The sequence below is a fragment of the Centroberyx affinis genome, unplaced genomic scaffold (assembly GCF_046629955.1).
Source record: "Centroberyx affinis isolate AG114_WGS23_722 - 3 ecotype Tasmania unplaced genomic scaffold, CSIRO-AGI_Caff_v1 ptg004016l_1, whole genome shotgun sequence".
Taxonomy (NCBI): Eukaryota; Metazoa; Chordata; class Actinopteri; order Beryciformes; family Berycidae; genus Centroberyx; species Centroberyx affinis.
In genome coordinates, this window is record NW_027281822.1 from 80,944 (window position 1) to 102,576 (window position 21,633).

Below are 21,633 nucleotides of genomic sequence, written 5' to 3' on the forward strand. Positions count from 1 at the left end.
GGAGCTAATGAAGAGGTAAAGGGACTGCACTCTGCTGAACCAAGAGAGACAGACACTTTCAACTCAGCAAACACTCAGCAAACTCAAACTTGCACAAGCCTCATTATCTGGCTCAAGATAACAAGTTTTTTTTTTTATTCATCATACCTTTATTTATTCAAGGAAAGTTTTGCTGAGCATGCATCCCCCTTTTTCAGCGATGCCTTCCATCACACTCACACAGCTACTCATGCTCACACCTGGGAGCTGCCCAGTAAAACCAGTCTACCCCTGGTTGGTTAAGTGCCTTGCTCAACGGCACCGTACTGGTAGTTGTTGAGGGAGGGGAGCACATTTCACACACTTTCCCCCAGATTCAGTGTCTCTTCTCTTCTCTCTGGTCTCAAGCCTGCTTCTCTAACCTTTAATCTTGATGATACACTGCCTAAAATCGCTTCTAGCCATGTACAGCATCTCTCCCTGTATGCCACATCTTTAATAAATGTTTGAAGAGTGTGCGTGTCTGGAAAGATTCAAAAGGTTATTCCACTACCTAAAGACAGCAAATCTACTTCAACAGGAGCTATCCGTCATAAATACACTACTTTGTAATCTTTAGGTAATGGTAAGACATTTTGAATACATTTGTTTGCAAAATTGCTCTATTTTTAAGTTTAATACCTCGTCCCTTCAGTGTATCTTAATGGGGATTTAGAGTGTGGGGTGTTTTCTGCCTCGAAATGCTGGTGCACAGGGTGAAAAACTGGAGTCACTTATGGACCGCATGCGATTCCAGTTCCTGCGGTTTTTTGAAGACAAAATAAACTCATTTCCATCAACACACATAAAAGAACAGAGGGTGCATTCAGTATTTCATTTTGTTTCATTCACTGACTTCCATAGTAAAATTAGAGAAGAGACACTGATGATGCACTGATCTTAATATATATAAATAAAAGTAAATACAGCCTAATTAAGGTAGCAAATGAAAAATAATGATATTTTGACGAACATCCAGCTTCAACCACAACTTTCAAATCTTCCCATTTGCTTAAATTTGACAACATTCTGCAGTAGAGAATATTTGATGCTACAGTAGATTAATTCCCTGTTTCATAGGAGAGACCTAGATAGAAAATCAGACTGCTGAAAAGATTTGTTGAGGATCCGTATTGCTGGCTGGATGTTGCCTCGGAGAACATGGTTTTGATTGTAGGAAAACTACCAATAAAAAGCACACAAGTGGTTCCAGTTAAGAGCTGTTCACTTGGATGTGGCTTAACCCCAATGAAAGGACATGATTTAATTACTCTGCTGCTTTAATGCGCCTGATGTTTATTTAGAAAACGCAGTATATAATCTTTTTTTGAACCAACCGTGATTCATCCTTTGTGCCATTAAAAAAAAAACATGTTAAAGAAAGCAAGTTTCCCCCCGCCAATGATTGAGCAATGGAAACGGACTCACTTGAAATAATCTTCTCACATAAAACGAGACCTTCACACACCGAGAGCGAGGAGAAGAAGTTCATGTACTTTGCACTGAGCGGCCTCATTCATCTGCACTCATGATATTTTCCTCCATTAACAATGTTAGAGGCATCCTGGTGGTTTAAGGTTGGGTTTAGCCAGGAGCACAAGACGTTAATGGTTTAAATCTGGCTCATGACCTTTGTCACATTTTATCCTCCCTCTCTCCCATCTTTCCTGTCATTCAACACTGTGTGTTGTCTATTTATTTTTATCAGAGAAATACATGGTTATACTGTATATGTTTTCCATTTGCAAAAAACACTGAACAGTTTTACAGGTGTTTGAATCCTTGAATTTTCCTTTTATATTGGTGTTTCAATTATTTGATTATTTCCTCACTAAGTATTTTGAATGGTAGCTATAATAACTAGGCTATTTGTTAATAGGGACATGCACAAACACCATATTTTTAACACTTTTAAGCATTCCTGTATTGTGTCTTGTATCTTCTACTATGCTCTGCTAGATTTCCATCAGCTTTAGATGAAATAAAAACATAAACATCTGTGCATCAAACACACCTTCCCCTAACTGATACAATACAGTCTTTCCCTTGTTAAGAGATATGAATAGTTTCTCTGTCTGTCCACACACTCATTGTATGTTACCTAATAGTTTGCCTTCAGGAGTCTCAGCAATAATGCATCCTCCTTCTTTCTGTGCGGGCTTGTTATCTGTTGTTAAAATCTGCTGTTTTTTCCTTATTTGGCATTTCCTGCCACCAGATGACGTCTGACATCACGACGCTCATTAGCATATGAGATAAGAGACGACGATGAGGAAGGATACACAGCGTGTGTGAGTCATGAAAACACTGGACAGATAAGGCAGGCTGATGTGAACTCAAACAGGACTGAGATCTGACGAGAAGAATCAAACCCCTTTACGGCGAAAGAGTGTGTGTGTGTGTGTGTGTGTGTGTGTGAGAGAGAGAGAGAGAGAGAGAGAGAGAGAGAGAGAGAGAAGAGGTAGAGTCTGTTTGTGGGCGAGACTAAGTATTGTAAGAGAGATAGAGTTTATTAGTGTTGTATGTGTGTGTGTGTGTGTGAGAGAGAGAGAGAAAGAGAGAGAGAGAGAGAGAGAGAGAAGAGGTAGAATCTGTGTGTGACAGTGGAAGTATTTTAAGAGAGAAAGAGAGTATGTACATTTGTCAGAGTGTTTTGTGTGTGTGTGTGTGTGTGTGTGTGAGAGAGAGACAGAGACAGAGACAGAGAGAGAGAGAGAGAGAGAGAGAGACAAGAGGTAAAATCTGTTTGTGTGTGAGTAGTAGTATTTTAAGAGAGAAAGAGAGTACGTACATTTGTCAGTGTGCTTTGCGTGTGTGTGTGTGTGTGTGTGTGTGAGAGAGAGAGAGAGAGAGAGACAGGCTCACTACAGCCTACAGCCCGAGGTGAACCCCAGCCCATGTGATGGATGTGTGTATCCATCAGCACAGATCTACATGGGAAACTGCACTGAGCTGCGAGTGGAGAGCTCAGGAGGCAGGAGAGGCGCTGTCTCTCTGGAAAAACAGCTGTCTATATTTAATCAAGGCGAATAAACAAGGAGTTTAAACAACTCATTTATAATTTAGATTTGCATACATTAAAACCGCTCATTTTAATCTTTTTATTAATATGCATCGATGATATTGTATAAATATGCGGCTTTATGCAAATACTAGGCCCATTTTCTGTTTGTATTTAATTCTATTTCCCAGCTGTGGATCGTCATTTTCATTCAAGGCAACCGACTCAGATTAAGTCAAATATTAAGTCACAGCATGGGAGTGTATAAATATTTCTCAATTAAAAACTCTGAAGGCCAGACATGCTACTGTATCAGCATTAAAAATGCATTGGTGTGGGGAGGAAAATAGAGGAAGGCAAGTTACTAGTTTGATAAGACATCAGAACTTCAAGTCTACATCTTTGAACTGTGTTTTTTTCCCCTTCTTTCCCTCCTCCAATCAAGTAGTTGCAGAAGCTAGCACTTTTTGCTGTGTTTGGGAGATTGCTACAAAATCTGGGGGATGTAAGGACCAGCCAAAAACATGCTGTGCCTCTTTTATTGATGAGCTTGCCGTGCCTTCTGATGTTTTTCACAGAATGTCCCACATTTCGCTGTTTCTGCCTGGGCTGCCGCTTCTGTGTCGATGCAAATGAGGAATTTCATTCCAAAATGAGAAAATTACCATTTGACCAATGTTACACCAACTGCTACAAAATGATTGCTGGCATGGAAGTAAAACTCACTACGGATTATAACTGAGATTATTAAACTGAAGACCTTTTCCCAAAAAATAGCACACATTTTAGATGATAGATCAGTTGCATGTTTGAAATAATGAGCAATGTAATTCAGGTTACGTTTTTTCCCCAAAATGGATTTACATGGTTTTTTGGAATCAAACCATCCAAGTATTCCTCTATGCAGGAGGCACAGCCATCAGTAGAAGTGTTTTATTTAGTTGAGAAAAGTTTAACTTTTTAGAGGAGAAGCTACGATGTTGGCTGCATGTTTCATGAGCTGACCAATTACTAGGAAGAGGAGGCGGGGTTTCAGGCAGCGTAGGCAGCTGATAGGCTCCTCTGCCTCCATCGCCAAAGTCAGCACAGGAATTCTTCTCTTTGTCGCTCTTAAACAAAACTCACAAAAAAAAAACTCCCAAACAAACCAGTGATACATGCAACATCCATGCATGTATCTAGTGTTTGTTTATGCAATGGGGTCAACACATCTCAACTTTTTTTCTGCATCTATTTTACATCATAAACAAAACGCTGCATGTTGTCATCAGCTGACTAGAGCATTTGATGTTGTTATGGAAGTAAAAGTGCATTGTACAGCCCCAGTTCTTCATATTATCAGCACAAATTGTGGTTGAGGGAGCACTTTTTATGCACAAAAGAGGAATAGTGTGAACATGCCAGAAAAAGTAGAACTTTTCTCCACTTTAGAAAGAGCTCCCGTCTGACTAAAAAGCAACCAGACACTGCACTTTCTCCAGAGTGGCTGCTTTCCATCTTGCATCTTGATCTTGTTTTTGTTTGTTTTTTATCATTTTATTGGAGAACAAAGAATAAGCAAAAATTCCCATACATCTATTTACAAGCCATGTCTTAAAATTTTTTAAATAAGGGGAACCTTTAGGATTCAGTATAATGTTCCCTCTAAGCTGTGTGCATCTGTGCAAAAAAAGATTTTTAACACATCTGTGTGTCTGCTTTGATGACAAAGGAGACACTTTTCAGCACAAGATATATTAATGACAATATGTTGGGTCAATATGTGCTGTTATTAAAATATGTTATGTGGAAAAGCAATATGTGTACATTGTCCCAAAGAAGACACATCTACAGTCTTAAATTTTACTACCTAAGTCCTTAATTTTATTTTATTTTGTCTCCATCTTTGTTGCTCAACACTCATAGCTGTGGTGTTTCTGCACTGCACTTCCCAGAGATCACCTGTCAATCAAACAGTGTGGGCATGGCTTGGATTTTCTGTTGCTGAAGTTTGAGTTTCTATAGGTGGCGCTCTTTTCTCTGTCTGTTCAGCCATGGTGGCTATCACTGCTCAGGCTAAGTAACTACCCAGTTCTTCTTCTATTTATATAGAAAAAAAAAAGCCACTGTTGCTACTGCTGGAAACATAAAATGCATCATTTCCTGTGTGCCAGAAGACATTGCCCTATTGTGTTTCCTGAAACAGAGACACATAATCATGATTAATAATAGTGATTATAATAATTAGCAAGATAATCCAGATTATCATTTTTGCCATTAACCATGCAGCCCTACCTCCACTTTGACTAAACAAATTTCCAGTTTGTGACCCAGAAATTCAGTCAAAGCAAGCTTGACGTTTGACTTTTGGGAAGTTTTGGTGGCAAAAACATATCAGATACAGGCAGGGGAAAGGGGGGTAGGGGGGGGGGGGGGGCGGGGTAGGCGGGGGGACTCTGCCGTGAATCGACGCCCCTGAAAAGTGTGAACACGCCCCTGGAAGTCATGAATAATGCCCGTTCAGCTCGGGGAGGCGATGTCTCTTTAAGAGTCTCAGCCCTCTGCTGAAACAATCGTACAACCCCCCAACAAGTCATCGGACCTGTCAATCATCCGGTCGGCGCCCTTTGATGTCCTCGCCTTGTCTTTGGGCTCAAATGAGCTGTTTGCTGCTGTAGGGAAACATTAGTCCTCTATCAACCTGCTGGGGGACAACACATCGCAACTTTTTTTTTTTTTTTTGTTCTGTACTTTGGAGGCGCCCCCCTCCCCAAACGAACTGAGGAGATTTAACAGAAAGTTCCCCTTGAGAAACCCGCTGATTCTTCTTCTTTTTTTTTCTTTATTTATACTGTTGTTGCTGTTATTTTTTTTTTATTTTTTTAACATTACTGGGAGAGTAAAATGCCTCAGCTCAGCAGCGGCGGCGGGGACGACCTGGGAGCGAATGATGAGATGATAGCGTTCAAAGACGAAGGAGAGCAAGAGGAGAAAATACAAGAAAACGCTTTCACGGAGAGAGACCTGGCCGACCTCAAGTCTTCTCTGGTGAACGAGTCGGAAATAAATCAAAGTCCGAACGCAGCGGTAGGTAGCACGGTGTGTGTGTATGAATGTGTGTGTGTGTGAGAGAGAGTGTGAGAGTGTGTGTGTGTGTGTATGTATGAGAGAGAAAGCTTGTTTTATCCTACACACTGTTGATAAGGGTTGAATGAAATTAAATGAAAATGCGCCTTTAACGAGCCACAGTAATCCCATAGTGAATTCCCACACGAGTACCTTAGGTTTTACCATAGGAATACTATAGGGATATCATAGGAGACGTGACAAAAAATGCCATAAAGTACGATAAGGTTACTGTAAACTCACTATCGGGCACCATAGGCACGCTTTACGCCACTTTAGGGTTGTCATAGTGATTGTTCCGTCCAGGTTTATTGCTGTTTTTAGTCTCGGTTTGTGCTTATTTTGCGGATGTTAACCCCATGTTTGTTGTCGGTCCCCTGCAGGCGGTCAGACGGGGACAGCAGGGCGACCAGAGGGGCTTCCCGGATAAACACCGGGAGCATCTTGACGGTGGTAAGAAAACACACACCAGAAAATCACACACACACACACACACTCACACACACTCTATATCATCCGGTTAAATGCTCTCACAGAAAGAGCTGAAGTGATAAACCTTCATTGAGTCTTTTTGGTCATGCGTTTCAATCACGACGCGTGTTGCTTTTTATGGCATTAAAGCGGACTTCCAAGAGTTGTTTCAGGTGCACACTGCAAAAAAATTTCCAATCTGGACAAGTTATTTAGGGTCCTGTGGAGTCTTAAATTTTCAGTTTTCTTTAAAAAAAAAAATGTCATTGGGGTGAGATAATTTCACTTTTTCCAGTGCAAATCAACTTGTTTCAGGTCATATTCTTGAATCAAGTGGAGTGATCTGTCTTGTCAAGTTATTTGGGGGGTTAGTGTGAAGTCTTGAATTTCTTTAAAAACTTGCATTGGAGTGACACTTTCACCTGTGTTACAATGCAAATCAACTCAGCAAACAAATCAGCATTTTCCTGGATTGAGTTTTGATTCAAGTGGAGTGATCATTTTGCGTCTTGTTTGAAGAAAAATATGAAAACAAGTGAAACTGCATTGGAAACAAGTGACATTATCTCACCCCACTGGTAGAAAACAAGCTTTTCAGACTGAATACAGGACAAAGTTACTTTTTTTTTTTTTGCAGTGTAGCTCCTGCTAGAGTTTCCCATGGTGAGGTCAACCAGGGTGCTTGAAGGGGGTTTCAGGGGTTCCCAGCCAGATGAGGAATAGTTTAATTTCACTTTTATTTCTCTTCCCAGAAGAAGCGATAGTTAGAGAATGTATTAGGCCGACTGTTTTAATCACAAGTTTCACTGTCCCCACTGTTAACTCCCCCACCTACAGTAAACACACTGGTATAACTCTGTACAAAGTCATATCTAAAAAGTAAAAAAATCTTCTCCGATGGCGTTCCTCAGATCAAAACTTATCAAATGTGGGTTTTGCGGTTTAAAGCGAGTCTATCTGGGGGTCTTTTACGTGAAGAAGTGCAAAAAGTGAAACTTACAGATTAAAAAAATAATAAACCACTCTGAATCACAGTGATGTTATTTAGTCGTCTGTCACTCTGGTGCTTTGGGACTTATGGAAAGAATAGCAGTGACTTGGGACTAGACTTGAGCAGAAAAGTTCAGTGTGTGTGTGTGTGTGTGTGTGTGTGTGTATGTATGTGTGTGTGTGTGTCTATAACCTAGTTACAGTTGACCCATTGAGAGGCCTGTGATGCTTAATATGGGTGGTGGCGAGTGACAAATTAGCACATAGGCTACAGGAGATCACGCCTCTCGCCCAGGTGACAGTTGTCACGCTTTTGTCTAAAGTGTGATAGTCTGTGCTCATATCAGGATACAACTACATCTAGCAACTAGAACACTTGTAAATAGTTGACCTACTTCGTTTGTACTTTTTATTTGGGATCTCAAAGGTTTTATTTTTTTTTGTTCTGAACCACACAGCTTAAAGTTTTAGCGCCACCGTGGGAGTAAGTATCTGATTTTTCTGTGTATTTTGTGAATCCTCCAGAGGGTTCGCTCAGCGTTTCATCCTTTTAGCTGTTGTTCTTCTCTGCACTCGCACGAGCAACTTGTGTTTCAAGCAACTTTCAGTTAAATCTAATTTAAAAACTAATTTGTTGATCATATTGGGCAGGTGTAGGCTCTGCTGGGTATCTTCTTCTCAGAAACTGTCTCAAGAGTTTCGTATCGCAAATGAGGAAAACAGTGACACCTATAAATATCGTGATATGAGACTAGATATCGTCTGGGATTTTAGTTATTGTAATGTTGTGAAATAACTTAAATGTTACTTTTTCCTGGTCGTAAGGGCTGCGTTATATCCACATTACTTATTACTGATTACATATTTCTGATTACTCATGATCATTACTAATTTTGTGTAAATAACTAATGAAAACACAAATACTCATCCACCAAATATCGTCACATTATCAATATCGAGGTATTCGGTCTAAAATATTGTCATATTTGATTTTTTTCTCAATATCGCCTACAAAATGAGCTCTGACGTGAAAATAAAGCTCCCAGTTGAATATCATTGAAGTTATTATAGTACCAATTCTTGTCTCTAATGTGTTTTTTTTTTTTTTGTCTGACCCCAGTGTCGAAGCAGCAAGATGGAGGCATGTACAAGACGCCCACGTACCCGGGCTATCCCTTCCTGATGCTGCCCGACCCCTACCTCCCCAACAGCTCCGTGTCGCCATCTGTAAGTCCACATCCAAACTTTTAACCGTCGCTGCACCGCCGCACTCCTCACGGCTCAAAAAAAAAACCCTGCGGTTCTCAATGCTGGTTTCTTGTAGGAGTTGTGACTTATCCTTGTGATTCCATATCCGTCCCCCTGTTTGAATCCTCCTGTTGCTTCCGGTGCAAACTATTACTTGGGTGTGTGGCGATGCTCGTGCTGTAGCAGCCCGCCACTGCTGCATGAATACAGCAGAGGAAAACACTGAAAACACACAGTCAGACATGGAAATGCTGTGAGCTGAAGCCTGCTGGCCCCCCTGGCTGGTAGCTAATGTGTCGTTAATAGCCAGAATTTGAATGGGAGAGATAACAGGCAGGGTATGGAGGCGATATTTCAGGTCTTTTTGGACACAAGTATGCACATTTCTCCTGGGTATTCCCTGTTTTTTCTGCCCTTTCCTCATTATTTTCATGTTTTTTTTGTGTGTTGTCTTGCGGGTTAGTGCCTAGGTTTTTCTCGCTAAGTCCACTCTACCTTTACCTTCACCCTAAAAACCATTAGATACTCTCTGCTGTGCTTTGACCTTACCTACACTACTTAGACATTTTACCTCTTGCAAAAACAGCCTTTGTATCACTGTATACCGATTGGAGATAAACGTCTTCTGTTGTTAAATTGCAGCTTTTCAGTTGATTGAATTGAAAGTGGATTGATCTCAGACTTTTGACGCTCACATGGCTGCAAACAGCTCTGTCTCCCTTTTTCCTCTTTTTTTTGATAAGAGTCACTGCAGGACATTCATGATTTTATTTGATACAGTAACATATGATGGAGACTTGAATGGAAAGACGAGACAAAAGAGGAGGTGAGGCCAGAGATCCATGGTGATTACATGGTGTACGCCTCCTTTCCACCCAGAAAACACTTCCTTCTTCTGTGCGAACCACACAGCAGAACGAGAATCACTTTATTTCAGAACGGCACATGAACACGTGCCTGTAATTTGACACCGCGAAGTTCGGTGTTGTCACGACGACAAGGAAAGGCACGGGCGAAGTAAGATCACAGTCGCAGCGCTGCAAATCAAGTCACAAACTTTACATGTGTTTTCCGATTTGGCTTTGAACTGTCCCGTTTTTTTTGTTTTTTTTCTCTCTCTCCCCCTCATAAAATGAAACGGTATTTAAAACAGAGCTAAATAAAATCAAAGCGCCGCAGACTCACGAGGGAAAGCAGGAAAAAAAGAGCTTGTTTTTGTTTACGCCTTTTTACTGAAAGTTGGAATATGATTGATGTCGTCATCGCCGGGCGTTTTGCATAAAGTTTTCCATCTGTTCGCACCAGGCGTGAATGACAAGAGGTTTGTTGCCGTCTAAATAGCTGCTGAAACAAACATCAGAAAAGGCTCGTGGAGGGATTTCGAGAAGCAGTATCACTCAGCCAGCCAGACAGCCCTAAAAAATTAATCAGAAAATCCCTTCAAGACATCCATAAGAACCAATATCCAAGTATAGGTTGACTAATTACTCCTGAACGTCAGCAGTTGTGCCTAATTCATTTTCCACAGGCTGCGTAATCCTGTTTCTTCAATTAGCCCCCTGCTCTCGTAGACAAGACGTTGCTAAACAGCAGAGATGTTTGTTTGTAAGATCACATATAGGCTAATCTAACATGCGGCACGACCAATTAGGAATTTGCTGTATCACAAAATCTATGTTGTGATTCAGGACAGAAAAGTGATTTTTTTTTTTACTAATAACACGTTAGTTTCTATGTGTGTTTGTGTGTGTGTTTTGTTTTTTTTACACTGTTTCCTCAAAAATACTGGAGTCCCATTTGAGTTGAAAAAAAAGCAGGCTTTGAGGTGCTTTCTTTTTTTCTATTTTTTTTTTTTTTTTACTTGGAAAGACACAATAGCAACTCCACTTTTAGGGGCCTCCCTTTTTACTCTGAAAGGTGTGTTTGTGTGTGTGTGTGTGTGTGTGTGTGACAGGGCACGTACACACACAGCATATGTAGCTGCCATGTTTCTGGGTGTGGATCACTGGTAATCTCCCATTTTACGTCTGCTATTCACAAACCTACAGTGTGATTTATTTATTTTATTTTTTGGAATATCGTTGAGCAAACTCCTATTACGATGGCAGCGAACTCGTATTTCCTCAAACATTACCTTGGCAGCCTCTTTATACTTGTCACTGCACAACGCAGCACATCCGGCGTTGTGTTAGACAAACACAGTGAACAAGTGTAATGGTATGTCTCGCTCATCGGTGTGTCTCCACTTCTTTTTCGCCTTCCTCTTAACACCCGAATCTCCTGTTTCCACTTCTTTCTCTTTCTCTTCTCTTCTCTTCTCTTCTCTTCTCTTCTCTTCTCTTCTCTTCTCTTCTCTTCTCTTCTCTTCTCTTCTCTTCTCTTCTCCTGGAGTGCCGACCGCAAAGCTTCTCAGAGATTGTTTTGTGTATATGGAGGGAGGGGAGGGGGGTGTGTGTGTGGGGGGGGGTGCTGCGCGAGATAAAGAGCACTTTCTTTCCCTGTGTGTCTTGGAGACTCCACACAATGCTCACTTGTTGCCGCTTCCCTTGTAATTAGCCCTCTGGTAGCGAGGCGGTAGCGGCGTGTCAGGCCCCATCTACCTGCCACTTGAAAGGGCTGAGGATGGTGGATGGGTGGGTGGGTTTGGTGGGGGGGTGTGTGTGTGTGTGTGTGTGTGTGTGTGTGTGTGATTATGGATGGAGGGGACAGATGGGAAACTACAGGTCTGGGAGACTGACAGAAAGAAGAAGGGAAAAAAAAGAGCTGTGTAGTGTTTTGCTTTATGTTGTGGTGTTTATATGTGAAGAGTTATGTCTCTGTCTGTGTGTGTGTGTTCTTACTGCTGGTTGCTTGTAATGTTGCCAATTCACCGAATACATCAAGTTTTTGGGAGATTGGCCAACTTGTTGGTCAACTTACCTGTTCAGTGATGAGAACATAGACACCAAAATCATCCATGTGTCATTAGCTCCAGTGCGCCATGCTAACGCTTTAGCATAAACTATGTTGAGTGATAGTAGGCGACTTGCATTATCCAAAGTAACAAAACTGACCTTTTTAGTAATAAAAATGTGTTACTGTTTTGTATTAATATGGACTGTAGATTCATTAATTTTATAAATGAAATATCATCAACTCAATATAGCTGATGTAGCCGGGTTTATTTTTGGAACTATTTCTGGCAACCACGTATTCATCCGCTGCGTAGTGATTATTAGCTGCACACAGTCTCTCATCGCCCAGCACATTCACTTCCTATGGAAACAGGAAAAGTAGTCCCTGCTAGTTCAAAATAGAACCTTATTTACCTAAATTGTACCAATCTCCTACACAAAACTGCCAGAATTAGCTGCATATCATGTGAGATTACTCACCATTTAAATTTAGTGCTGCTGTAAATTCTCGTTTTCTCACTTCTGAGATAATGCTAGTCGCCTACTATCACTCAACATACTCTATGCTAAAGTGTTAGCATTGGGGCACAGCAGCAAACAATCTACTGGGGACACATGGATGATTTTGTTACCTCCTATGTTTTTGGTGCCCTTTGTTTGTTTGTCTGTTAGCAGGATTACGGAAAAACTACTGGCCCAATTTTCATGAAACTTGGTGGAAAGGTGTAGCATGGGCCAAGGAAGAACCCATTCAATTTTGGAGTGGATCTGGATCTGACTTACAAACAAGCAATAATAGCACGAACCATGGCGGAGGTCTGCGCTCTCCGAGTGCCCTTCTAGCTGTCTATCTTTTCATCACTTAACAGGCAAATTGACCAACAGGCCAATCTCCCAAAAACTTGTGTGTATTGGGTGTATTCCTTTAATCTACCGTTGCACTCATTGTAAGAGCATCAGCTAAATGACTAAAATGCAAATATCAAATCTAATGTTTCTCTCTGTCTGTCTGCCCTTCCCTCCTCTCCCCCAGGCGGACTGTGTGGGTTTATCTCTCTCGTTGAAGCCTAATCTATTATTTCCATAGTTTTCTCTAAAGGAGGCACATTTTGTTGTTTTTTTTTGTTTTTTTACTTTGTTCCTGCCATTGTTTTATTTTAATCATCGCTGTGTTCGGAGGGGGGAATATATTTTGTGTCGATTTGTGTGCCGTCCTCCCGGAAACAAGCCTCGAATGATATCTTTGTCATGTCAAACTTTTGTCTGAACGTTGTGAACGTCCTTGTAAAAAATGACATTGATTCCTCTGTCGGGGGTCGGATTGTGTTTCACAGAATAGGAGCAAAGAGGGAGGAAAAAAAAAGAAAAAGAACCAAAGCATTTTTTTTTATTTTTTTTTGGTTCAGAAAAGATTTACATGTTCTTCTTCACCAAGTTCAAAGACGTCGCTAACCAGATTGTCTAATTAGGGGATTCTTCTCCCCTCCAGACGATTAAATCGCACCCCTTATTATTATGGTATTAATGTTAGCAACTCTTCAAAAGAATCTCACATAAAAAAAAACTACTTCTAATCTCTGTTGAGAAGTCTTTTTTTTTTTACAAAGGGACTGAACAGTGGAGAGGCTGGTGCAAAGCGTGTTCCCTCCTAATCCGAGGCAGCAGATAATTCTCCTATTACAGCACTTGGAAGTGAATTGCTCTCTTGTTATATTAATATAGATATCAGCTGTCCTTTTAGAGAAATTGGCCAAAGAAGGAGATTTGTGGGATTCACAGATCGGACTGAACTCCCTTAGCTTGTTGTCTTTGGATAAAGCTTTATCCGGAGAGTGTGTAAGCCAGTGTTTGTGTGTATATTTTGTGTGTGTGTGTGAGTAGCTGTGTGTGTGTGTGGTTGTTCCTCAAGTTTGTTATGCCGGGTAACGCGTATGTATCTAAGGTTTTGGCATGTTTTGCATGTTTGTCTTTGCATGCGTGTTTCCTCCTCAAGTTTGTTGCCCTGGGCTTGTGTGTGTATCTTGGATTCATGGTGTGTTTTGTGTGTTCATGTTTGTTGTATGGAGTGTATGTGTGTGTAACCAGGGTTTGTGGTGCTGAGAGTGTGTGTGTGTGTGTGTATAAAGCTGTGGATTACCAGCAGACAGTGTTTTTGAAGGGATCAGCACCAGAGGCCGTCTTTGTCGTCTCGAGGAGTCAAACCCCAGCGGAGGGAAGATTGTCGCTGAAAACCAGAGTATTTTTTTTCCTTCCTCATCCTCCCATCTTTCCCTCTCTCTCTTCTGCTCTCACTCTCTCTCTTTGCTCTGTGCTTTTCCCATCTGTCCATCTCTTTTTTTCTCTCCTTTTTAGTTGGTTGTCCATCTTGTTTTCATCATTTTGCCTCGTTCCTGCATCTATCTGTTCCAAACCAGCTCTCTCTTTCTACCTAAGTTTTTTTTTACTCTTTGAGATTATTTTACGACATAGTGGGGATGAAAAGTGACAAAGGTGATGATTGTTGCTCCCAGGATGCCTTGCTTTTGGGCTGCAGGGTGACTTTTGGGTGAGCAGGGAAATCGCCGTTCAGCCGGAGGACCTGTTTGAAGCCTCTGTGTCGGCAAGCGTCTGCCCTGCTGACCTCTGACCTCCCTGTAGGCAGAGAAAAAGACAAATTTCCCTATGTAGATTTGTAGCAAAGTAACACATTCTTATTAAATTACTATTAGTTTTGCTTGGGGATTGCCTGTAAAGGGATTTTTCCTAGGAAGGGAGGACAGGGAATGAGAATAGATGACAAGAGCGAAAAGAGAGAGGGGAGCTGGGAAAAGAGAGAAAGGAGGGATGAAGAAGAGTCTGAGGGATGTGCAGCATTCACTCCAGATTTTGGTTATCAAGCATTATAGTTGCTAAATTAATGTATTATTTTCATCTTTGTCAGCTTTTTATACAACTTTTATCAAAGGCTTTTGTAGGAGTGCAGTGTTCATCATCATTGTTTAATTTGTTTGGAGAGTTATAAGTTTGCATTTAGAGCAGCTTTTACTTGTTTCCAGCGAAGCAAATGTTGTCTCTGAAAGTTTGAAAAAAAAACAAAAAAAAAAAAACCCCGAATCAACTTCTGCACGTGACAAGCGGTAATGAAGCTCCCGATGGACTAAATGAACAATCGATTAATTGTTTGGACAGTTTTTCCGGCTGTACTGCGAGACGGCCGGTGAGGGAGGCTGAGGGAGTCGAGCCTAATATCCGATATTCAGCTTGCGTGAAAATATATTCACTCAGTCAGAGAGGCTGTGAAACTCTCTGTGATGTGGAAGCTGTGGTCGAACGAAGACGTCAACAAACTCTGAAGACAGCACACCGTCACTGAACACTTTCCTGCTTGGTGACTATAGGTGGCTATGACTGGACTGTACATCCAGTCTGACTGAAACACATCTACTGTATTGATTAGTTTGTTTGGAATAAGACGAAATAAGTAGATTTTAAGGTGCTATTTAACTGCATATAAGCTTAGTCATTGGAATGTACATGGCAGCGGCTAACAGCTCAGTTTGAGAAGAACAATCTAATCATTTGGGGGAATTTCCTGCTCATTCTGCTGTTTCATTTCACAGACTAAAATTGAAAATTGACAGGAAGGGAGTGGGGAGACGCTTGCATGTTTGGGAAAGGTTGGCGGGGGGGGGGAGGGAGGGAGGGAGGGAGGGGAGGCAGGAGGGGGGGGGGGGGGGGAGTTTTAAAAGGGACGGCATTAACGGTAGAAAGGCCACGCTGCAGTCTGTTTTGAATTTTACAATTTAAATATCTCAGCTCGCAAAATGTCCCTCCGTGGCTTTTCGTAGACCTACTTTCTGTACAAACCGGTGTTGTTAGATTTTCTAAATCATGCGAGGGAACAGCAGTCATAACTATATTTCCCCCACTTTAAGTTGACGGCTTGTTTGTCTTCTCTTAAACCCCCAAAACCCACTTGCCTTTTCCAGTATTTAAAAGACAAACACAGTCATTATTTGTGAGTTTTTTTTTGACATTTCAACAACAGTTCTTTCTTTTATTTTGGGGTGTAAAGTTTAATTTCCTCAGCCCATAAACTTTTTCATGCAAAAAATAGCCGCTGTTGTCACTGCACTCCCCTCCCCTTCCCCTTCCCCTTTTCTCCCCCCCCCCCCTCCTCTATCTCCCAAATACTACGAGGTCGATCCCCCCTAGATCAAGGGAGCGGTGTGTGTGTGTGTGTGTGTGTGTGCGAGTCTCTAGGATCTTGCCACTTCCTTGTTTCCCATTGTGTTGCGGTGTTGACAGGGGGGTTGTTCAGCCTGCCCCCTAGTCCCTTGGTAAACAATGGCAGCAACACGGGTTTAGGCCTCCCTAATCCCCCCCCCCCCCCTCTCTCTCTCTGCAGACCCAGGGGCTGGGATGAGGCAGCGCTGGGGCCTCCCTGCCTCTGACTGCCTACGATAAGGACCCAGCCGCTCGGATTTAAGAGGCCTTAAAAGAAAAGCAGCTTTCACTAAAGGCTGCGAACGCCGCTGTCCGACGGAAATTCAGATTGACGGTCGTGCATTTGGGAAATTGTGTGACGGTTTTTGAACAGGTTGCATAGGCGCATCACTTAGGGAATTTACTCTGTATGTGAATCATGTCAGATATCAATTTAAGTAAAAAGAAAAACGTGGAAAAAGCCAATATTGGAGTTACAAGTTTCCCATGCGGCAAGGGCCATGGGACGGAGAAAAAAGCAGTCTTAACTCGCCATTGTTGCAATGTGTGTAAGTGTGAGATTATTGCTGTGTAAGTGTGAGATTACTGAGTGAAATGAGGCAGCTGATAGGAGGGGGATACTGCACATGGCTCTCAGCCAAATGTGGAAAAGTCGACCAAAATAGTACGAAGTCTAAAATCCTTGTTCTTTGTGTTGAGATCGAGAGAGAGCAAGGAGTTTCCTCACTGTCGCTGCATATTGATCGTGTTCTTAGATGATCTTCTGATTATTTTGTTTATTGTTTTAGAATATATTGATAATGACACGGATAGTAGACCACTATATGATGTGAAAGTCATCAAAGGACATGAATGTGAAAGGCAGAAGTAACAGGGATTTTTTTTTTTTTTTAAACAAAGTTGCTAATAGTTCATTTAGCAGGTTTCCCATGGGCCTTGAAAAAAAAAACCTTTGAAAGTTTTTGATTTATTTTCTTGGTATTAACACTTCACATCCTGAGGAAAACCCTTTGATGGATATTAGTGTGGATAGAGCAGTTTTAAAATTAATGGTTTCACAGTGATTTCATGACTTGACAAGATCATGAGTAAAAAAACAAGGCCTCTGATGTCTAATTTTGACCAGTGACCAAGTCTGAGTCATTGAATTTCACCAAACGAGACCTTGAAAGTCACTGAAAAGTCCCTGAATTTGACGTGCAACTGAGTGTGGGAACCTTGATTTAGGATGAGCGTTAAGTTTCACAAAGCAACACAAACGCTTTCTTTGAGAATAGGGAGAGTTTGTTGTTGATTACTTACTGATCTGTGTGTGTGTGTGTGTCAGTGAGGTTAGAGTGAGGCACCGGTTGCTTTGAAGAGGGACAGGAAATGAGAGAGAGAGGTTAAAATAGATGTGGATAAAGATAGATAAATAGAGAGAGAGAGAGAGTTTAAAGAGGGAGGGTTAAAGAGAATGAGAGAAAAAGAGAGGTAAAGAGAGAATGATGGAGAGAGTAAAGGGGGTGGGGGGTAGATTAAAATACAAATGACCATCAGAGGGGGCCTCGCCACCCTCCCGGCTTTGAAGTAGCGGGCCGTGAAGGTGCCTGAAGAGAAACTGTTCAGAAGACTATTTCAAGAGGCGGAAATGTTTAAAAGAATATCAGAAGGAGAAAAAAGCCCCGTCGGATGGCCCCGAGGTGTTTATACCTGTAATTATTCATCCACTTATTTCTTTCCGGTGGGGAGGGAGAGAGAGAGAGAGAGAGAGAAGGAGGGGAAGGGGGAATCAGCAAAGGAGTAAAAGACAGGTGTTGGCAGAGGAAGTGCGGGTTGGTTTGATTGATATTATTTATTCAATTTTTTTTTTTTGCACACACTTGCACCAAAAACATCCCCCTATACACACACACACACACACAGACTTATATACAGACAGGCAGTAATACACACACAAGCACAGACAAGGCTCTCTTGGTAAAACAGATTTTTAACTGTAATGGTACCTTCTTAATTAAAGGTGCTATGTGTAGCATTTTTAAACATCAATATATCATTGTCAAATTAATTGTGATACTTTGGTATAATTACTGTAAACAAATGAGACCATGGTTGAGATGATTGGTATTGTTAATGCTAGTGTTTCTCAAAATTAAGACCACATTGCCCATAAACCCTGCTGCTTCATGTTGCTCTTTTGCTTTACTGAAGAGGGTTAAACATGTTGGAAGAGATTTTGATACATTGATAGTTTTCTGTATATTTTTGCCAAAAGAACAGCAACCCTCTTCCTGTTTTGTGCCGTAAAGCAACGTCCCTTTGTGCTGTAAAGCAATTACAGCAGATTTCCCACCAAATCCAACCTGGTAGCACATGATGTGAAAATGCAGTGTAAAGGCCAGTAGAGGCTACCAGTCTTCTCAGCAATGGTCTCCTTTGTTTTACGATAATTATGCTAATATCTCAAAATTAACGTGGCTCTGATTTTATTTGTTAAAATGCGACATGTTGCACTTTTTTAAAGGTTAAAACACGTAATTATCATATATTTGCACACACGCACACTTATCAAACATACCTGGTGTTTTCCCCCCTAATTTGCTGCCTTGAAAGGAGGAGCGGAGCAGCAGCATCCGCTCCAGAGAGTCTGACAGGTTTTTTTTTTTTTATGGGTTTGTCTTCTCCCTGTGTATGGTGTGTGTACAGGCTGTTTTACTGCTGGGACGCTCAAGACAGACAGGGAGGGAGGGGAAAATAGGGGTGAAGGAGTGGTGGAGGAAAAGGGAGAGGGTTTTGGAATGAGAGTTGAGCAGGAATCGCCTTATTTGATTCATGTAAGGCTTCTTCATTCATGAGAGATGGAGAGAGAAAGATAGAGAGAGGGAGGGAGATGTATACATATATAGTTTAGACAGGCTTTTCCAATACTGGGAAACTTTGAGGGAGATTAATTGTTCATTCGGATAAAAAAACAAAACAATTTTGACTGCTATTTGCGATTGTTGTAACTGTTTTAGAGTTGTGTATCTGCTTTGACGGCATGGGTCAAGTCTAATCTCACTAAGCACTTTCCATTAAAGTGAGAGAGAGTGGCCACACTGCGTTTAGACCGGCCCTTTTTACTATTGAAGCTTTCATAAGAGAAGAAGGGGGAGAGACGGAGACGGAGGACGTAAGAGGACAAGTTTCGACCAGAAGCCGCTCTTTGTTTGGGCCCCAGTGTTTGTCTGTGAGGTCTTTACAAAGTGTGTGTGTGTGTGTGTGTGTGTGTGTGTGTGTGTGTGTGTGTGTGTGTGTGTGTGTGTGTGTGTGTGTGTGTTGCGGGATGTTGCACCCAGGTGAGTCATTGGCCTGTGGAGTGAAACCAAACAGGGTTTCTCCTGTGTCGCTGTTGACAGAGACGGGATAGTAGCGGTGCTGGCCAGGCCTCCCAGATGTACGCATTCTCAGCCTGTAGTTAATCAACTACAGTATGGTCACACACACACACACACACACACACACACACACCCACACACACACGCACCTATACACACTCACACACACACACACACACACATGCACGCATACATCTGACATAAGGGTTACAGGTTTGTTGGCCATCTACTACTGCACACATGGTTTGGAGATTTGTTGGTCACAACAAAACACACAACAAAAAGTTTGTAGGTTAGTGGGCCACACACACACACACACACACACACACACACACACACACACACACACACACACACACACACACACACACTAACAACCTGTAAACATGTTGAACCCTGCCTGCCCTCCCATCTCTTTGGTCAGCGGAGCATTTCAAAGTTCATTGGCGGGGAACTGCAGCTAACTCTCTGTATTGTCTGTCTCCCTCTCTATCTATCTATCTGTCTGTCTGTCTGTCTGTCTGTCTCCCTGTCTATCTGTCTGTCAGTCTTTCTCTCATTCCAGTAAATTAGCACCAGAATTTCAAGCTAATCATCTCATGTAAGGAAGGGATTTCAAAGTTATTACAGCATGTTAAATGACACTAGAAGTGGAGATACTTGCTGGAATTGTTTTTTTTTTTTCTACATGGATTCCCAATTCAAAAGAGCCAAGGTCCTCAACATTAAAAAGCATTTTTTATTATGGCCACATAGGTAAAAACAAGGGTCCCAGCATTGTTTGTTTTTAAGTTATGTACCATAATAACAAATGCTTTTTAATTTGTGTGCTTGCAGTCTGAGTGCCATGGCTTTTTCTAACTGGGGATCCATTTAGATACGATTTTGTGTATAAACTACAAATTCCAGCAATTATCAGCACTTAAAAAGTAATGCTGTTAATTGATAAACATCCTCTAATGAGCACCTGTTTGGACACATTTTGACCAAGCAGCACTTCTTTCTCTTGTTTTTCTTCATTACACAGCACATTAATATTCTATAAAAGTAACACAAAGTTCAGCTCATTTTAATCCAGTTCTGAGGCTCTTCTCCTATCATTCGAAAACCTCCAAACTTCAGTTTTTTAAACTGTTGCTGCCAGCTGGCGTTGTCCCCAGTGTTTTGAAAATGTTTTAGTTTTGACCTCGAGTGCAAGACAAACCGTGAAAAATCCATTTAAAATGTCAAACATGGATGTCAATGGGAAAAGCAACCTTTTTTTTCAATTCTTGAAAAGTTTACAGTTGTGTTTGTGGGATACCAAATGATTTTCAAGTTGGTTTTCTGCTCTCTGTCTCTCTCTCTCTCTCTCTCTCTCTCTGTCTCTCTCTCTCTCTCTCTCTCTCGTGCTCTCTCTCTCTGTGTGTGATTTTCATTTTTTTTTTTTTTTTTAGAAATCATGTGACCTATGGGAATTAAAGCCTTGTTTCATTTCCTCTTTATTACTGTAGATAATCATCCTGTAGAACACTTTCACAAAGCAGTGTCACCACCTCCTTAGATTAGTAAGGGTTTACACTACACATATGACACTAACACTCACACACACAGAGCACATACACACACATGCACATTTTCAGAAAAAGGAAAATAAATCAAGTGGAACAACACATAAAAAAATCACAAATACAACTAAATATACAGACATAAAAGGATGTAATAAAATCTTAAGAGACCAGATTTTACACAATATACATCATGCACAACATATACAATATACACATTGATTTTCCACTGACACATATTGTATATATTTATAGTCTGTCAAAGGCAGTTTTCACAGATGAGTTTCGTTATATCCAGCCCTTTGGATTCATGAAGTTTCAGAAGCCTCAGTGAATTATTGAATGTTCAAATATCGAATCTTCAAACATAATAATTCCTGAGTCTTGGCTTGTATTTCGATGCAGAAAAATCCCCCAAAATGTCTCATCAATTTTGTGAGCTCATTAAGCTTGTCATTAGGTCAGTGTCAGATAATTGGATCCAGGGATTTAGCACTGCCAACATATTATCACATTATATATACACACAATATTATTCATGTTATCCAACAAACAGCCTCTGCTCTGTCTGCTGTGTGTCTGGATCCCCGGACATTCGGCATGAAGGGAAAAAACTCCTAGAGAGAGAAAGAGTGTGTGAGAGAGAAAGAAAGTGAAAACAGTGTGTATATGTGTGTTGTATATGTTTATAAGCGTGCTTTGTAAAAGATGAAAGGTGCATGAAAAGCTCAGGCAGTAGATGTCCTGTCTTAGGTGTTGGTTAGCGCAGGAATAATAATTGTCCACACTGTGAT

General features: G+C 41.2%; 1 protein-coding gene across 9 annotated transcripts in view; it reads left to right on the forward strand.

The window, feature by feature from the left end:
* The first annotated feature begins 5,699 nt into the window (after nucleotides 1-5,699).
* tcf7 (transcription factor 7) overlaps nucleotides 5,700-21,633 on the forward strand; it is an 84,852-nt gene continuing 68,918 nt past the window's right edge. For 8 of the 9 annotated variants that reach the window (XM_071542107.1, XM_071542110.1, XM_071542112.1 and 5 more), the window contains exons 1-3: nucleotides 5,700-6,085; nucleotides 6,508-6,577; nucleotides 8,706-8,812. In XM_071542107.1, the coding sequence (XP_071398208.1) occupies nucleotides 5,903-6,085; nucleotides 6,508-6,577; nucleotides 8,706-8,812 (360 nt within the window). In that variant the 5' untranslated portion in view covers nucleotides 5,700-5,902. Of the gene's footprint in view, nucleotides 6,086-6,507; nucleotides 6,578-7,929; nucleotides 8,070-8,705; nucleotides 8,813-21,633 lie in introns of those variants that run through there. The other variant, XM_071542115.1, reaches the window with a different exon arrangement.